At 39.0% G+C, this 15,499-nt stretch overlaps 2 protein-coding genes and 1 long non-coding RNA gene across 3 annotated transcripts; 2 read left to right on the top strand and 1 right to left on the bottom strand.

The window, feature by feature from the left end:
- The first annotated feature begins 389 nt into the window (after nucleotides 1-389).
- LOC131253070 (chalcone synthase 2-like) lies at nucleotides 390-2,472 on the top strand. The gene is made up of 2 exons (XM_058253901.1): nucleotides 390-573; nucleotides 1,360-2,472. The coding sequence occupies exons 1-2, from the start codon at nucleotides 390-392 to the stop codon at nucleotides 2,358-2,360; spliced, it is 1,185 nt and encodes a 394-aa protein (XP_058109884.1). The 3' UTR covers nucleotides 2,361-2,472.
- A 5,753-nt stretch (nucleotides 2,473-8,225) lies between these two features.
- LOC131253087 (uncharacterized) lies at nucleotides 8,226-8,892 on the bottom strand. Its single transcript, XR_009174837.1, has 2 exons — nucleotides 8,703-8,892; nucleotides 8,226-8,472 (listed from the first exon to the last, which is right to left on the bottom strand). It is a non-coding gene; the product is annotated as an uncharacterized LOC131253087 (long non-coding RNA).
- On the top strand, nucleotides 8,753-9,417 carry LOC131253079 (uncharacterized). Its single transcript, XM_058253908.1, is given in 3 exon segments — nucleotides 8,753-8,876; nucleotides 9,051-9,281; nucleotides 9,283-9,417. Coding segments are annotated over 2 exon segments (312 nt in total). The 5' UTR covers nucleotides 8,753-8,876; nucleotides 9,051-9,104.
- Nucleotides 9,418-15,499: the final 6,082 nt, after the last annotated feature.

Below are 15,499 nucleotides of genomic sequence, written 5' to 3' on the forward strand. Positions count from 1 at the left end.
GAGGAAGGATAAAAAGACACATCAGCTTGATCCAAAACTTTTGTGGCTGCAAGAAGTTTTTAATGGCGGGGCCTAAAATAAACACTGTATGGCCCACTTGAGATTTGGATCTAACTCATTTTTGGGCTCATATCATAAAATGATCTGAAAAAATGGACGGATGGCATGGATGAAACACATACATCATGGTGGGGCCCACATAGCACCTACAGGGTCACCAGCCAATCCTTTTCCCGTTGGAGGACCGAGTCCTGACCCTGCCATGTCCCATGCAACCTACCCTCTTCTATATAACTAACCCAAATGCTTCGTACTTTCACCAAACCAAACCATCGTAGCTTCTTGCACCCACCATTTCATAGCATTTTTAGTGCAAGCATTTGAGAGCCATGTCTACGGTGTCGATCAACGAGATCAGGAAGGCCCAACGAGCAGTGGGTCCCGCCATGGTGCTGGCAATCAGCACAGCCACACCACCGAATGAGGTGATACAGGCAGATTATCCGGATTACTACTTTAGGGTCACCAAGAGCGAGCACATGAAAGAACTGAAAGAGAAGTTCAAGCGAATGTGTGAGTACATAAACAACCTACTGACTTTGTATTATTAGCTATATTTTCTTCATTAATTCATATCATTTTATTTAATCTTAACTAAAATGAGACTTACTGATGTGTATGTTGCACTCAAAAGGGCCCTGTTAAAGGACTCATCGCTCATTTTTGTTGGGTTTTTTATTTTTAATTTTTTAAACAATTAGAAAAGAGGTGGTGCCTCTTGGTAAATTGAGCATTATTTGAATTCGAAATGGTGATGAAAAGATACTATTAACGGTGAAAGGATGACATTGTTGAAAATACACCATTGAAGAATGTCTTTTGATGAAAAGTATCTTGAAGCATATCTTGTGACTCTACAGAAATTGATCTTTGAGTCAATTTGATAATAACAATTCTAACAATCTCCTCTTCGTCTTCTTTTTCTTCTCCATTTTGGATGTTGAATGTTTTTTAAAAAGTTGGAGTTCTCAAGTGCTAAACTTCAAACAATTTTTCAGACAGTAAATTACAAACAGTTTTTAGGGGTTAAACTGTAACATCACAAAAAACAGAAGTATATGCTGTAAAAGTATGTTTAGGGTGTAGTTTTTCGAATTTTGCAAGACGAAGCTTACATTTCTTCAGTCTTAGAGAAGAGGCTTATTGTATCTTGAAAGTGGATTTGCTATAACCCTCTTACAAATTGGTTTAATCATCGGTAAGATGCGAATATCGCCTTAAAGATAACAACATCATGATACCCTTTAAGCTTATCTTTACATTACACTCAAACTCAAACTCATATTTCAAGCCATGCAGGTGATAAATCGATGATCCGCAAACGTCACATGTACCTAACGGAGGACATACTCAAGGAGAATCCCAACATGTGTGCTTCCATGGCCCCCACCCTCAATGCCCGCCAAGACATAGTCATTGTCGAGGTCCCTAAGCTCGGTAAAGAGGCAGCAGTTAAGGCCATCAACGAGTGGGGCCAACCAAAATCTAAGATCACCCACGTAGTCTTCTGTGCAACGGGCGGTATCGACATGCCTGGAGCTGACTACCAACTCACCAAGCTACTCGGCCTCCGTCCATCTGTCAAACGCTACATGATGTATCAAATAGGCTGCTTTGCTGGTGGCACGGTCCTTCGCCTGGCAAAAGACCTAGCAGAAAACAATGCTGGTGCACGTGTTCTAGTTGTGTGTTCGGAGATCACTGCCGCCACCTTTCGTGGCCCATCTGATACCTATCTCGATGGCCTTGTTGGTCAAGCACTCTTTGGAGATGGTGCGGCTGCAGTGATAATCGGTGCTGATCCTAACTCCTACGAGCGACCGATTTTCCAGTTTGTGTCAGCCGCACAAACCATACTGCCTGATTCAGATGGTGCAATCGATGGTCACTTAGGTGAGGCTGGCCTCACATTCCACCTCCAAAAGGACGTGCCAGGGATCATTTCAAAGAACATTGAGAAGAGTCTAGTGGAGGCGTTCGAGCCACTCGGCATCAATGACTGGAATTCTATTTTCTGGATAGCGCACCCAGGTGGGCCTGCGATTCTTGATCAGGTGGAGGAGAAATTGAATCTAAAGACAGAGAAGTTGAAGGCCACAAGGCACGTACTAAGCGAGTATGGGAACATGGCTAGTGCATGTGTTTTATTTATTTTGGATGAGATGAGAAGGAAGTCAATAGAGGAAGGGAAGACAACGACCGGAGAAGGGTTGGATTGGGGCGTGCTGTTTGGGTTCGGACCTGGCCTGACTGTTGAGACTTTGGTCTTGCATAGCCTTCCCACAACTGTGGCCCACTAAGTTGTGGGTCCACCCAATAATAAGGATATGATTTGAATGGTTGAATTATTGTAAGTTTCAGTTATATTATGTTATGCATTAAGTTACATTCTGTAATAAATTCAATGGTTTTTTAAATATAATCGCATGCCTTTTAGGTTATTTATCGAGAAATGCTTGCTTTTAAGATACTTAAAAGCAAACTACTTGAGTTTTCCGGATGCCTGATGTGATATTCAGCTGTTATTAAACCAAATTAATAAAAAGGCTCCGAAGCAAAGTGTGCCCGCCATGGTGTTTGTCAGAAATCTACTTAGTCCATATGTTTTGAGAGATCATTTTGAGGTAGGAACTCAAAAATAGGCAGATCCAAAGCTCTAGTAAGCACACAAGGGAAAAGAGTGGAAATTGTTCGCCTACCATTTGTGAGGCCATAGAAACTTTGTATTAGACTAATATTTTTGTTCTTTCAATTTATAATTCCAGTGGGAGTGATCCTACGCATGGTTGGGCTGCTTTAGGAACAAATTGGATTGCATATAAATATTATAGTTGAGCCTAGAAAGGTTTCAACGATAAGCAAACCCTTTTCACTTTTCTAATTGTTTAGCCTACTTGAATGGATTTCTCAAAACATCACGGGAGGCACGACCTATGTACGGTCAGCTATGGTCAGGTCATTCTAATGTAGCCTGAAATTGAGGTAATCAGAGGGGAGTGGATTAGGTACGGGCCCAGCCACATCCAACACAGTGCAGCCTTGACCGTAGGCCCACATTGTTTATTCATGCCGTCCATCTGGTTTTCTAGATCATTTTAGTGCATGATCCTAAAAACTAAGTAGATCCAAATATCAGGTGAACGAGAATACAGTTAATAGTGGTGATTGACTATTAAAAGCTGATATTTATTTTTTCCTATTATCCAAGTCCGTGTGACCTTATCATCAAGTTAGATGATCAAATAAACATTATGATGAGCCCAATGGAAGTTTTAATAGTAGGCATTCAATCACCATTGTTTCCTACAGTGTGGCCCTCCTAAGATATGGGTTTACTTATTTTTGGAGCTCATGATCAAAAATGAGCTTTTAAAAAACTGATGGAGTGCATGGATATACAACACATACATCAATGTGGGCCCCAATGTGAGGGTTGTACCGTGTTGCGTGAGGCTTGGATGCACCTAATCCGCTCCCCAAATGGAGATGGGTGTCCTGGGTCCAGAACTAGGTGGGGCCATCACAATGTTTGTGAAAAATCCATGCCATTGATACATTTTGTCATATCATTTTAGGGCATGCCCAAAAATAAGGCAGATCCAAAGCTCAGGTGGATCGCATGATAAAAAACAATGTCTTGAAACATTTATGGGCCACAAAAGCTTTGGATTAGGCTAATAATTTTATTTTTTTTAGTTCGTTACGGTGGGAATGACTTTATGAACGGTTGGGCCACTTCACAAACAATTTGGATTGTATATGAATGGTAAGCAGTCTTTTTCCAATGTTTTCAGTCATGTGGCCCACTTAAGTGTCGGATACGGCTGACTTTTGGTCTCATGTCTTGAAACGAGCTAACAAAATGGATGAATGAGGTGAATTTCTCACAAATATCACTGTGGGCCCCACTTTTGGTGGGGTTAGTGATGGTTAGGTCTTCCAAACGTCACTCTGTAATTGTAGTAGATAGATGGGCTATCAATCTTGGGGTCAGAATCTAGGTGGGGCCACGATGGTGTTCGTGAAAAGTTCACGTCGTCCAATTGTTTTAGAAGATCATTCTACGGCATAACCCCAAAAATGAGGCAGATCCAATGCTAAGTGAACCACACCACTCATATATATCCATTTTAAGGTTCAGAGATTGCCAACCGTTCTTGGGGCCCACCTGTGATTCAGATGTGCCTCATTTTTGGACTCATGGCCTAAAATGAAATAGCAAAATGAATGGAGACACATACATAATGGTGGGCCTCATTCAATCTTCCATACACCAACCCCCTTTCAATGGGGTATAACAGTACAACCATAGATTGGATAGGATAAATACGACATTCAGATACGTAACGACTAACGGCCCATTTTCATCTTTGAGCCGTTGTCAAGGTCAAACAGGCAATTTTTTCTCTATGTTTGCAGACTTAGTTTTGCTTTAAATATTTTAAAAACTTATTTTTCAAGAAATAGACTGAAAGATAGGTGGTGGTTATATGATAAAATCACTTTGGCCTTATTTATATAAGGGATTTTAACAAACTAGTACTAATATGGTATTTATATCCCAATACCTTTTCCAATTACGTTTTCATCAAGATATCTCATTATTCAAAGAGGTACCTTTCCTGAGCTTTTCTCAACTTCCCGTTATAATATTTTATAAAATGACAAAAATGCCCACTAATTAATGAGGCTACATAAAAAAAATTTAAAAGGTAGGTAGATTTATTTATAAAAAAAGATTCCTTAAATAAATATAAATATTATTTAAAAAAAAAAAAAAAAAAAAAAACAATTGTAAGTTTTTCTTGAAGGTTGATTGCCTACAAACATGCGGTGCTATGTGAGCCCATCATGATGTAAATGTTTTATCCAAGCCGTCCATCCGTTTTTTGAGATCATTTTAAAGCATGAGCCCAAAAATGGGGCAAATCCAACTCTCAGGTGGACCACACCATAGGAAATAGTGGTGATTGAATGGGCACCATTAAAAACTTCCTAAAGGCCACCGTAATGTTTATAATTTTCAATTCAACCTGATGATTAGGTCACACAGACCTGAATGAAGGGAAAACATAGGTACAACTACATCCAAAGCTTTTTTAGCTCCCAAGAAGTTTTTGATGGTTGGTGTTAAATCAGCACTGTTTCTTATGGTGTAGTCCACCTGACATTTGAATTTTCAGTCATTTTTTGCTCATGCCTTAAAATGAGCTATCAATTAGACCAGGAAATTTTAAAAAGGCAAACTGTGCAAGTTAGCAAGCAAATGCAAGTTAGCAAGCAAAATCAGATGGTTGAGATTGTTGGTCGGTGTATATTTGTGTCAGTGTTTGACAATGAGGCCATGATCAATGCATATTTGGGTTTATGATCCTGTTTTCATTATTCAACAAGCAGATTATTAAAAGGCTGGAAAGAGGAGAGATTTTCTTTGGTGGGAATGGAAGGAGGTTGAAAACCTATGAAGCAGGCAAATCCGGCATGAGGTCTCCAAAATCAATGAATTTAACCCCGCTCAGGAAAATCCGGCATAAGGTCTGTAAAATCAATGAATTTCCCTGCTCAGGAAACGGCTTACATGTTTTGTAGACGGGTATGGTGGCTTGTGGGGAGTAACCTACAACTACAGCGTAGGAGATGTGAATCCACATAAATAAGATAAAGATACCATTGCTGTGGGACCTCAAAAGCAGTACAACAGGTGCATGTTAGCTTGTTTCAGCCATAAAATCCAAGATTTGTGGTGTGTATTAGAGTACAGTTTTTGGAAGATAATTGCTGATGTGGAAAATCTTAATCCTTGAGTTTCCCCAAGTTTTATTGGTTGCCTTAGCAAAAAAAAAAATGTTTAAGTTGGACCACTGTGTCAGCTGTGTGGGGAACCAAGTGGTTTTGAGAGATGAAAAGATTCCTTTCATAGTAGACAACAAAATCATAATGGACAGGTGGATTATGTGCATCAGAGATGTGGAATCAGTCAAACACCCGTTTATGCATTTGCCCATTCGAAGATGAGCAATTGAGTGTTTCTTGAACGTGTTAAGGGTGGCATGGAGCATGCAAGAGTAGATTGATGGCATCATGAAAGCATGGAATATTGGGATCTAACATATGAGAGCAGGGTGTACTTGTGAAACCTCTGCTGCTTGATGGTGATGGGATCCCTATATGGAAAGAGGGAAAATATGGTGGTATCAATCGTATTTTGAGACAGTTGTGTGTGTGCTCTTCGACTTGTCGCTGAGCTCTTCCAGATATCTTGATAGAGGAATATGTTGCACTTCTGGAGTTTCTCCATCTTTGTTGACACTGGATTGATGAAAATGATAGCTTGGTTTGGCCCGGAAAAGTCGGGACATTTCTCAGTTCTTTTTATTTCATGGTTCGGTCTAACGAGACAAAGTGTGGAAAGAAACTCATGTGTGGCACTATGGTGCTCCCCCCAAGATCAGAGCCTTCGGGTGGTTAGTGGGTAGGAACATAATGCTAATGATAGATAACCTTCAAAAGCGTTCTATGATGAACCCAAATGTTTCTCCTAATTTGCATGTCTGATGATGAATCGATCAATGTTGTCTAGGTCATGACATATGGGCCTCATTCTTCATCAGATTCAATGTTGTCTAGGTCATGACATGAGCTATTGGTGACTTGTTAGTTGAGTGGCACAGGGTTTCTCTTTGCAACAAGAGTCAGGTGGTGTGTAGACCGTCTCCTTGCAGGTCTTTGGGAAATCTGGGGTGAGACGAATGGACAGTGCTTTTGCAATGCTTGTCCATATGTCAAGGGGGCAGCCTCTCATGTTTGGGAAAGTGTTGTGGAGTGGGTTGGGTGTAAGGGGTGGCTGGATTAGTTGTTTTTCTTTTTCTTTTTTCTCTTTTCGTTTTTCTTTATTTTCTGCCTTTTACGCTGCCTCAATGCTTTCTAATTAAAGTTCCCAACATATATATGTATGTGTGTGTGTGTGTGTGTGTGTGTGTGTGAGGGGTATTGGAAAAACACTAGAAGGAAAGTTATTTCTTGGCTTTAGTGGGCACTAGATAATGGGAAGTATCCGTGTAGGCACCTTCAACTAAGCACAAAAATCACGAGTAAAGCAAAATAATAACTAGAAAATTTTATTCATTTCCAATGTGCCTTGATACTACTTACATTAGGCCCTTAAATAAGCTTTCAAATGTACAAATAAGGAAGATTGTACTCATGCTTGATGGTGATATGGTCCCTATTTGGAATGAGGGAAAATAAGATGTTCTATAATAAGGCAGACAGTGTGAGGGGGGTTTTGGAAAAAGGCTAGAAGGAGAGTTATTTCTTAGCTTTAATGGTGCCGGCTAATGGGAATGATCTGCAACATAAGCACCTTCAACTAAGCACAAGAATCACGAGCAAATAAAAACAATAACAAAAAAAATTCTTTCATTTCAAAGGTGCCTTGATACTATTTATGTTAGGCCTTTAAATAAGCTTTTAGACGTACAAATAAGGAAGATTCATAATGTCATTGACAACCAATGACCTGTAACAAAAACGGAAAAGTAATAAAAAGATACCCTAAAGGATTGATAAGAATCCAATTAAAAATTTTGATTGATTGATTATTACATAACTAGTAAATTGATTTTGCTAGCTAGCTACCTAAATAGGAGGCTTGAGCCTCCTTATTGATGGGCCAGCTGTGGAGTTTAGGCTTGGGCTTAATGGGCCTGATGCTGGCCCATGGATCCTGGACCTAGTTCAGCCTGCATCATTTAGCCAAAGAGTTTGTTGGAGTCAAGCAGGAAAAACTCTGTAGGCATTAGCTGTAAGGTAGGTAAAAGCTATTGTAGTTCTCTCTTGTTTTCTTCTCTTCCAATATCTATGGTGTTACCATTTCCAAAATAAAAAAGGTGATGGATTCAGGCTGTAACAAACTCCCAGTTGACATGATTTTTGGTCTATGGTTCATTGAAGAGGCAGCTCACTGATTGGACGGTCCAGAACCATCATCAGAGTTTGGTGTCCTCCTTGAGGAAGGTCACAACCATCTCCCACCAGTATTGGGACCTTGGCAGATGAATAGTACAGATCTCATACCCACGTGCCATGTCTACGGTTTTAGATTGAGGAAATTGATATGACAATCTGTTAAAAACCACCACTGGATGATCACCAGAATATTCATCAAGGAAGTCAGCATTTCAGCACACAAGAGAAAACCATCGGATGCAAAGTACTACAAAATAATGGGTAATGCACAGTTCAATATTACAGGAGCTTTTCATGAATTGAATTACAAAGCCTTTATTTTCCTATTTTCTTTTATATATTTTCCGTGTGTGTGTGTGTACAGAGGGAGCTAATTCCAAGAACTACCTGATATGATATGCTCCCTTCTCTACTGTTCCTACAAGATCTCCCACATTCCTCTACCTGCAAGATAAAAAGCCACAGAAATTTAAAGAAAGGAATAAAAAGAAAGAGACAACAAAAAGGAGCACCCTTCAAACAATCCCATCTCGAACCAAATCAAAAGGTATTTCTGCAAATGGCATTCCGACATATTAAAATGCAATTCGAAGTGCCAAAATGCAATTTATTGAGAAAACCATGATAATTAAAAAGGGCAATAAAGGTAAATAAAATTGTCATAAATTCCATACCTTAAGACAACGTGTGTATCCTGGGTCCTTCCAAATACAAGGAAGGATGTACCCTTTCTCAAAAATAGCAGTTGTGCCCTTGAAAAAGGGTTTGCCTCCATTCAATTCCTTCGGAAAGCTCAGCTCCTTCTAAAGGCTAGTCTGGCCGCTGTCAGAAAAGCATTGTATTGTGTATGAAGTCTTCATCATGTTTTTTTTTTTTTTTTTTGGGTTAGCTTGTTAGTACACACCCATGTCAGTACACACACTCCAGGTTAGCCACCCCCGCTAGGGATTGATACCAAGACCTCAAGTGTTGAAATGAGGTTATCTCCACTCAGTCTGCCAGTTGAGCTATGGATCTGGGTGTGAAGTCTTCATCATGTATATACAGATCCAAGACTCCCAACTTCAAGATCATATATGGCCACAGAACTTGACACTGCTTTATTGCAGCTGGATTTGGATCTGGTTAAGCCTATTGAACCAAATGGAATGCAAAATCATATGAAATATATCATATTTTATTGGTTTGCTATGCCAAAGAAAATGCTTCTGCAATCTCTTCACACTCGTCTGCATAGAAATATATCGTTTCATAGGAATTGCCAAAAGAATTTCCTTCAAATTTGGAATATCCTTCTCAGCTACAATCACTGAAAAAGCACTCCAATCCAGCACCTCATCAAAAGGCGGCACGAAATTATCAGCAATGATCACCGGGACGCACTCATAATAGAATGCCTCAACAATCCTTGGGCTGTTTACTTCATAACCCATTGGGCAGATGCAGAATTTGCTTGATTGCATGTGTTGGATGTACGACATGTTTCTGGAGACTCTCTTCGGAAGGAGGCCATAGATTTTCATATCTTCATCTTTTCCATCCCAGTGTTTGCGCAGAATGGGTCTCACTCGGCCATGATTGTTTCCAGCAAAGAAGGCAAGAATCCACCGTTGAGAGACGCGTTTCCCACCGAGATTTCTGAGAGGCCTCTTGGGATTTCTTATGGTTGTTTCGGGCAAGGAGACATCCTTTCTGGGGATGAAGATTCCTTCAGAGATGTCAGCGTTGCATAGAGCTTTGATGGTGTTCTTGAATAGTTCATCATGCTCTGTTGTCGTGTATGCCCCCTATACAGATGGCACAAGAGAAGGGGGAAAAAAGACGGGGATAAGAGATAATCGAGAAGAATTTGCATTTAAATTTCAGATTATGAAACTGCTTAAGGGTATGTATGGATGCAATATGGAGTCAAATTGTAATAATCAGTTTAAGAAGTTACAAAATTGTAATCTTCCTGAGCATTCTACTTGGGAATTGGCTCCAATTTGCAATTATAGCACTTTCAATTGGACCTGAGGGAATATAACTGCAATCTGAGGGCTACTCCATTATGAACACTGGGACAAAACTGCCATGTCCATTTCCTCTTTTTGATTAAACTGAATGCTTCTTGCAATTTGATTCGCTTATGTGTCCAAGCACGACCTTATATAGAGTTGCACAGTACATCTATAGAAGGCAATGGGGTTTCCTCTCAAATGTAGCATGGACACTCCATTTTCTTAAAAATTGGCGTGTCCAACGCATGTTCAGAAACGCATCACTCTGTCCAAGTTACATTGGTTTCATCATTTCACAATAACAATTAATAACGGTTGTCTCTTAAACCAAAGAAGCTTTTATGCAATTTAGCAAAAACAATCGCTACTTCAAAAGGAGAAGGCAGATGCATGGATAGAAATACAGATGGTATACCCAATCATGACAAGCAACAAGAAAGTGGTCTGATCCTCGTGTACGATTCCAGAAAGGATATTTAGAGGCAATCATGTTCACATAGTCCTTCAAAAAGAGCGATAATGGCCGCAAATTATGTGAACCAGGCACATAAAGAGCGAGTTGCAACTGACGTGAACTGTATGGCAGATAGAATAAGTGAGCCTTGTTAGGATCCCTCACAACGAACTGCCGGTTTTCCTCCATTAATTTCATAAACCATCCTTCGGAAGCATAGATGCCTTGGAGATGTGGTTGATGGAAAACCGGTCTTGCTCCATCCTGGTAGATGTAAACCTTAAGTATTCTCTCCATCAATTCATAGCTCCTGTAAGTTCAACATTTTCTGAGCATTCAATACACCAATTCCAATGTAGATATCGACTAGAACTATATAAACTGCTTGACAGCCATTCTTTTGAAATATCAGGAAATGCATATCATAATAGTTCAATGTAGAGAATGCTGGAGCTACAGCAACAAACTGACTATGGTCATCACTGTTAAAGACTCAAACTAGAAGAAGAGGAGGAGGAAGAAGAAGAACATAAACAATTAAAAAAAAGAAAAAAGAAAAAAGATCGCATTTACTTAATCCAAACAGTGGTATCCATTGAAACCATATAAACCACTTGACAGCCATTCTTTTGAAATATCAGGAATGTATGTAATTTGTAACTTCATATGTATATCATAGTAGTTCAATGTATACTGGCACACGGAGAGTGCTGGAGCTACAGTAACAAACTGGCTATGGTCATAACTGTTAAAGACTCAAACTAGAAGAAGAAGAAGAAGAAGAACATTAACAATACAAAAATGATAGCATTTACTTAATCTAATGGATGAGACCTCATCATCATCATCATCATGTAAGCCTTATCCTAAATAACTGGGTTCAGCCACACGAATCCCATTCTGCCATTCCACCCTACCAAGGGCCATGACCATAGGTCATAAAGTCTTTTCTTACATTCAGTGGATGCAACCTAACTAGAATATAATGGCATCCAATGAATAAAAGGATTATTATTATTATTTTAGCATAGCATCCAAGGAAGTGAGAAAATCCTATCCATGGATTACTTATGAGCACTAAAAGAGAGATTTGCCAACCAAATAGATGAACAGGGTCCAGTAGAAATACAGGGATGTTATTGGTGATAAATGGGATAACATGCTAAACAGAAACATCCATCCAGAAACTGTACTTTTTTTCCTTAAAACTTTAAGCTTATTTTACTTTTGTGGAAGTGATATTGAGTCTTTCGAAATGTTTTATTGCATCACCATATGGAACAATATATTCTGAACTCTGCTTTTCAATATTCTACTAAATGCGACAATCATCAATGGTATATTATTGTTGAGCAAGAACTAACCATCAACAAACGAGTTAAAGATATCAAGCAAATAGTTTCCATGAGATGGTCACGGCACATATTTATGGCTTCAGGCCGTCAACATTGGTGGATGTCTATACAGGCTAGGAGAGATGTCTATACAGGCTAAGAGAGCAAAATAGAAGAAGAAAGCCAAGGCAATGATGGGTTGTGGTGGTGGTGGTTCCATAGATCTGATAGCCACACCATGGATGGAGGGCGCCCAAAATCTTCTAGATTAGAGGATCCTAAGCCAAAATCAGAAAAATGGTGAAGATGATGATTGATGGTGGTGGTGTTGCCATAGACTTAAAAACTTCCCATGGATGGTGGATGCTCAAAAAACTTCTAGCATGGAAGATTCTAACACAAAATCTAAAAAATAAGTAAATAAATAACATTATCAGTATTCTATTCTGATATTTCATAATAGAATGGTAAATGATAACAACTTTCTACACCCACCTGATCCACCCATGAAGTCCCAGGTTGACCTGACCCATGGACTGAATCATAAATGAAATCATGGTTTGAAAACAAAATTGAAATCATTCTTGACTTGAAGCCAGTGGGCTCTGCCCAATGTATGTTGGATAGTTTCTAATGTTTTAGAGCTAGGAACAACTTGAACCATGTCCAGCATGTAACACCCGGATGCACACACAGAAAAACAAAAGGAAAAAAGAAAAAAGAAAACTCTTTAACTCATTGAGGACCTAGGCTTTTTTAGAGCATTGCTAAGACCAGACAAGTGTCAGACAAGTGTACAGGGCAGCTCATGTACGTGCCACAAATGTGCCAACATGGCACATTGATATATCAAGGCATATACCACAATGTTGATGCTCTCACCCAAGAATCAGGTTTGTCCACTTGTCAGGTGGCCACAATTTACAAAACAAGTGTGTGTGTGTGTGTGGGGGGGGGGGGGCACCTGCTGAATGGACCAGATTTATTTTGGGGCAATAACATCTACATGGTCGGATACAGCTGATGGATGGCTTGGAGGATCTGCCTTGTACATGCATGTTGGCTTAGAAAAGCTCTTATTTTAATTATTACTACATTATATGAAAAGAAGAAGCAAAAGGACAACAAAAAGGAATAGATGATGAGGGATCACCACCAGGGACTTAGCTACCTTTTATGATTAATAAGGTTTGTTCACACTTCAGATTGAGATTTGCTATTACCACAAAAAACATGAAATGATAATGCAGCATTACTCTTGTACAACCACAAAATACACATTGGTGTCAATCTCTTCCATTGAAAACAAAATTTGCCATTAATTTTTTTGTGCACATCCACTGTCTATGATGATGATATGGTGAAGATCTAGTTCAACTTGAACTTTTAAGCATGTAGATCAGAATTACATAAAATCTTATAAAAGGTACATGTAGATTTGTTCACAAGAGCATAAAACCCACATTGTTGTGCTCTGAACCGCACAAAGTCCTGATCTTCAAGGAGAACGAAGGACATGCAAGTCGTGCAAAGTAGGTTTATTCGATATTCACTTCATTTTTTCAAGATAATTATCTAAGAAATACCTTCATTTAAGTTAATCTCCTATGAACCAACTGGGATATTGGTTGTAGAGATTAAGTGTGCAAGGGTTGTTATTGATTTCACAACTGTCATTGCAGTTTCACAGCTTTGTATCATTTATAAAAATTGCTGATATGCATGATATGAAGGATAACCATGTCAGACTCACCTTTTAAAAACTGAAACATTCCGAAATATTGGGGCATATAAATCAGTATCATCAGAAATTATAGGAGCATTGCCTATCTCCTTTTTGGCAAATATAAGTGCCTGGTCAGGTGTCAAGGACCAAATGGGCTTCTGTACATTGAATACCAAACAAAACAATATAAAGAGCTTGTCCAAAAAGTTCCCTTTGGAATTCACACTTCGCAAAGATAAAACGCTTCAATAAAAACTCTTACCTCCCGACGTGAAGAACGAGAACTCCTTCCTGACAAGGAGACAGTTCCATGCGGTTGAGCCAGGACCTTAGGGTCGTCAACTTTCTCTTTCTTGATGCTCTTAGCAACACCTCTTTCACGAGCAGGCTTCCCCATGTGAGAAATTCCAGTTATCTCTTCCACTTTTGACACAGGTACATGTGAAGCAGTAGAATTCATTGAATTAAATGGATCAACTGAAACAGGTGGAAACTGCTCAAGCTTTACCTGATGAGGCAGAGATTCCTTGACCTGAATCGTACCATTCAAGGTTCCATATGACGAAACAGTTACAGGCGGAAAAAGGAACCACGTGGTCAATGGATAAGGAATCATACAGGCTTGGAGCATGGCACTTGTCAATGTCAAGATGCAGGTGGCCAAAATCAGTTTCATCCAGTCAATTCTGCAACCTCTGCAGAAGCGAATGAATCTCATCACCAACTTCAGCAAAGTCATCCTAAATAAGTTCCCCATCTCATTATCAAAACCCTGTACCCTTCAACCAGAACTTCCTCAGCTTGAAAATCAGAACAAATCATAAAGATCTATTATAAGGGAGACCAGCTCTTTATTAGCTTCCATTTAAAGGAATGAGATTCTAAACTGTTGATTCCAATCTTCCCGCAGAAATGTTTAATCTTCTCACAAGAACATCTTAAATCTGGTAAATGTTCAACATGCACACATGAAAACAAGTTCCTGAGACATGAAAGGGAAACAAAAACGATTATGTCGGATTATTCTAGAGAGCAGTTACCAGAGAAATGAAATCAGCAATAATAATATTTCAAGAAATATGACTTGAGAATCTTCCAATGGTATCTAGAACCAGATAACCAGATGAAATCCGGCAATTACGCTTACAGTTTGGTTATTTTCTACTTCATTAAACTAGCAATTTAAATTTAGTTCCATACTGCATCCAAACGTAATCTATAAGTTCTAAACAGGACCTAGAACTAGACATTTAAAATAAAATAAAAATAAAATATGAAGACATTAGCAAAGATGACCTCAGAGAAAAACAGATGAAAGCAAAATTAGCAAATGAAATCAAATAACATAAAAAAATGGAAGCGGCAAATTCCTAAAGACTCATCCTTCACACATGCGGCACTGATGTATAGCTATCCAGACTATCTAAATTGTGGGTCCCATAGTGAATGGAGCATATCCATAAAAGCACACTAATTAAGTAATCCTAACAATTTAAGTGATGGCTATCAAATGGAGGTTAATAGTAAAATAGTGATTGGTCCAAATTTGAAGGGAAAAATAAGATGATTTACATCATCTTCTCGGCGCCGCGGAAATTAGACTCCCATAAATTCGAACAGGATTGTTGACCGGAAGTCAACGAGAAATATGAATGTGAGAACAGAACATTTACATGAAGAAATCAAATATGTTATGAAAATTCAGATAATTTCGGTTCTTTAAATATCATGAAATTTCACGACTAGTCACTCTAATTGGGTGCAGATTTTCATGATATTCCATGAAATTTGGTGCAACCAAACACACAGTAAATTTCAATAAAGATAACTAGAAATTGTACGTGACACCAAAAGAGATCGAAGAGAGAGAGAGATTTGATTCTCAGAAACAGAATCCACAAAACAAACGAAAACGGTACGAATTGAAAAATCGAAAATGAAAGGCATTTACGGGAGA

The sequence above is a fragment of the Magnolia sinica genome, chromosome 1 (genome assembly GCF_029962835.1).
Source record: "Magnolia sinica isolate HGM2019 chromosome 1, MsV1, whole genome shotgun sequence".
Taxonomy (NCBI): Eukaryota; Viridiplantae; Streptophyta; class Magnoliopsida; order Magnoliales; family Magnoliaceae; genus Magnolia; species Magnolia sinica.

Bases quoted from the DNA above. Each gene is read 5' to 3' on its own strand.
- LOC131253070 (XM_058253901.1), top strand. From the start codon at position 390: ATGTCTACGGTGTCGATCAACGAGATCAGGAAGGCCCAACGAGCAGTG. The intron at 574-1,359 runs GTGAGTACATAA...CAAGCCATGCAG, and splicing joins AGAGAAGTTCAAGCGAATGT to GTGATAAATCGATGATCCGC.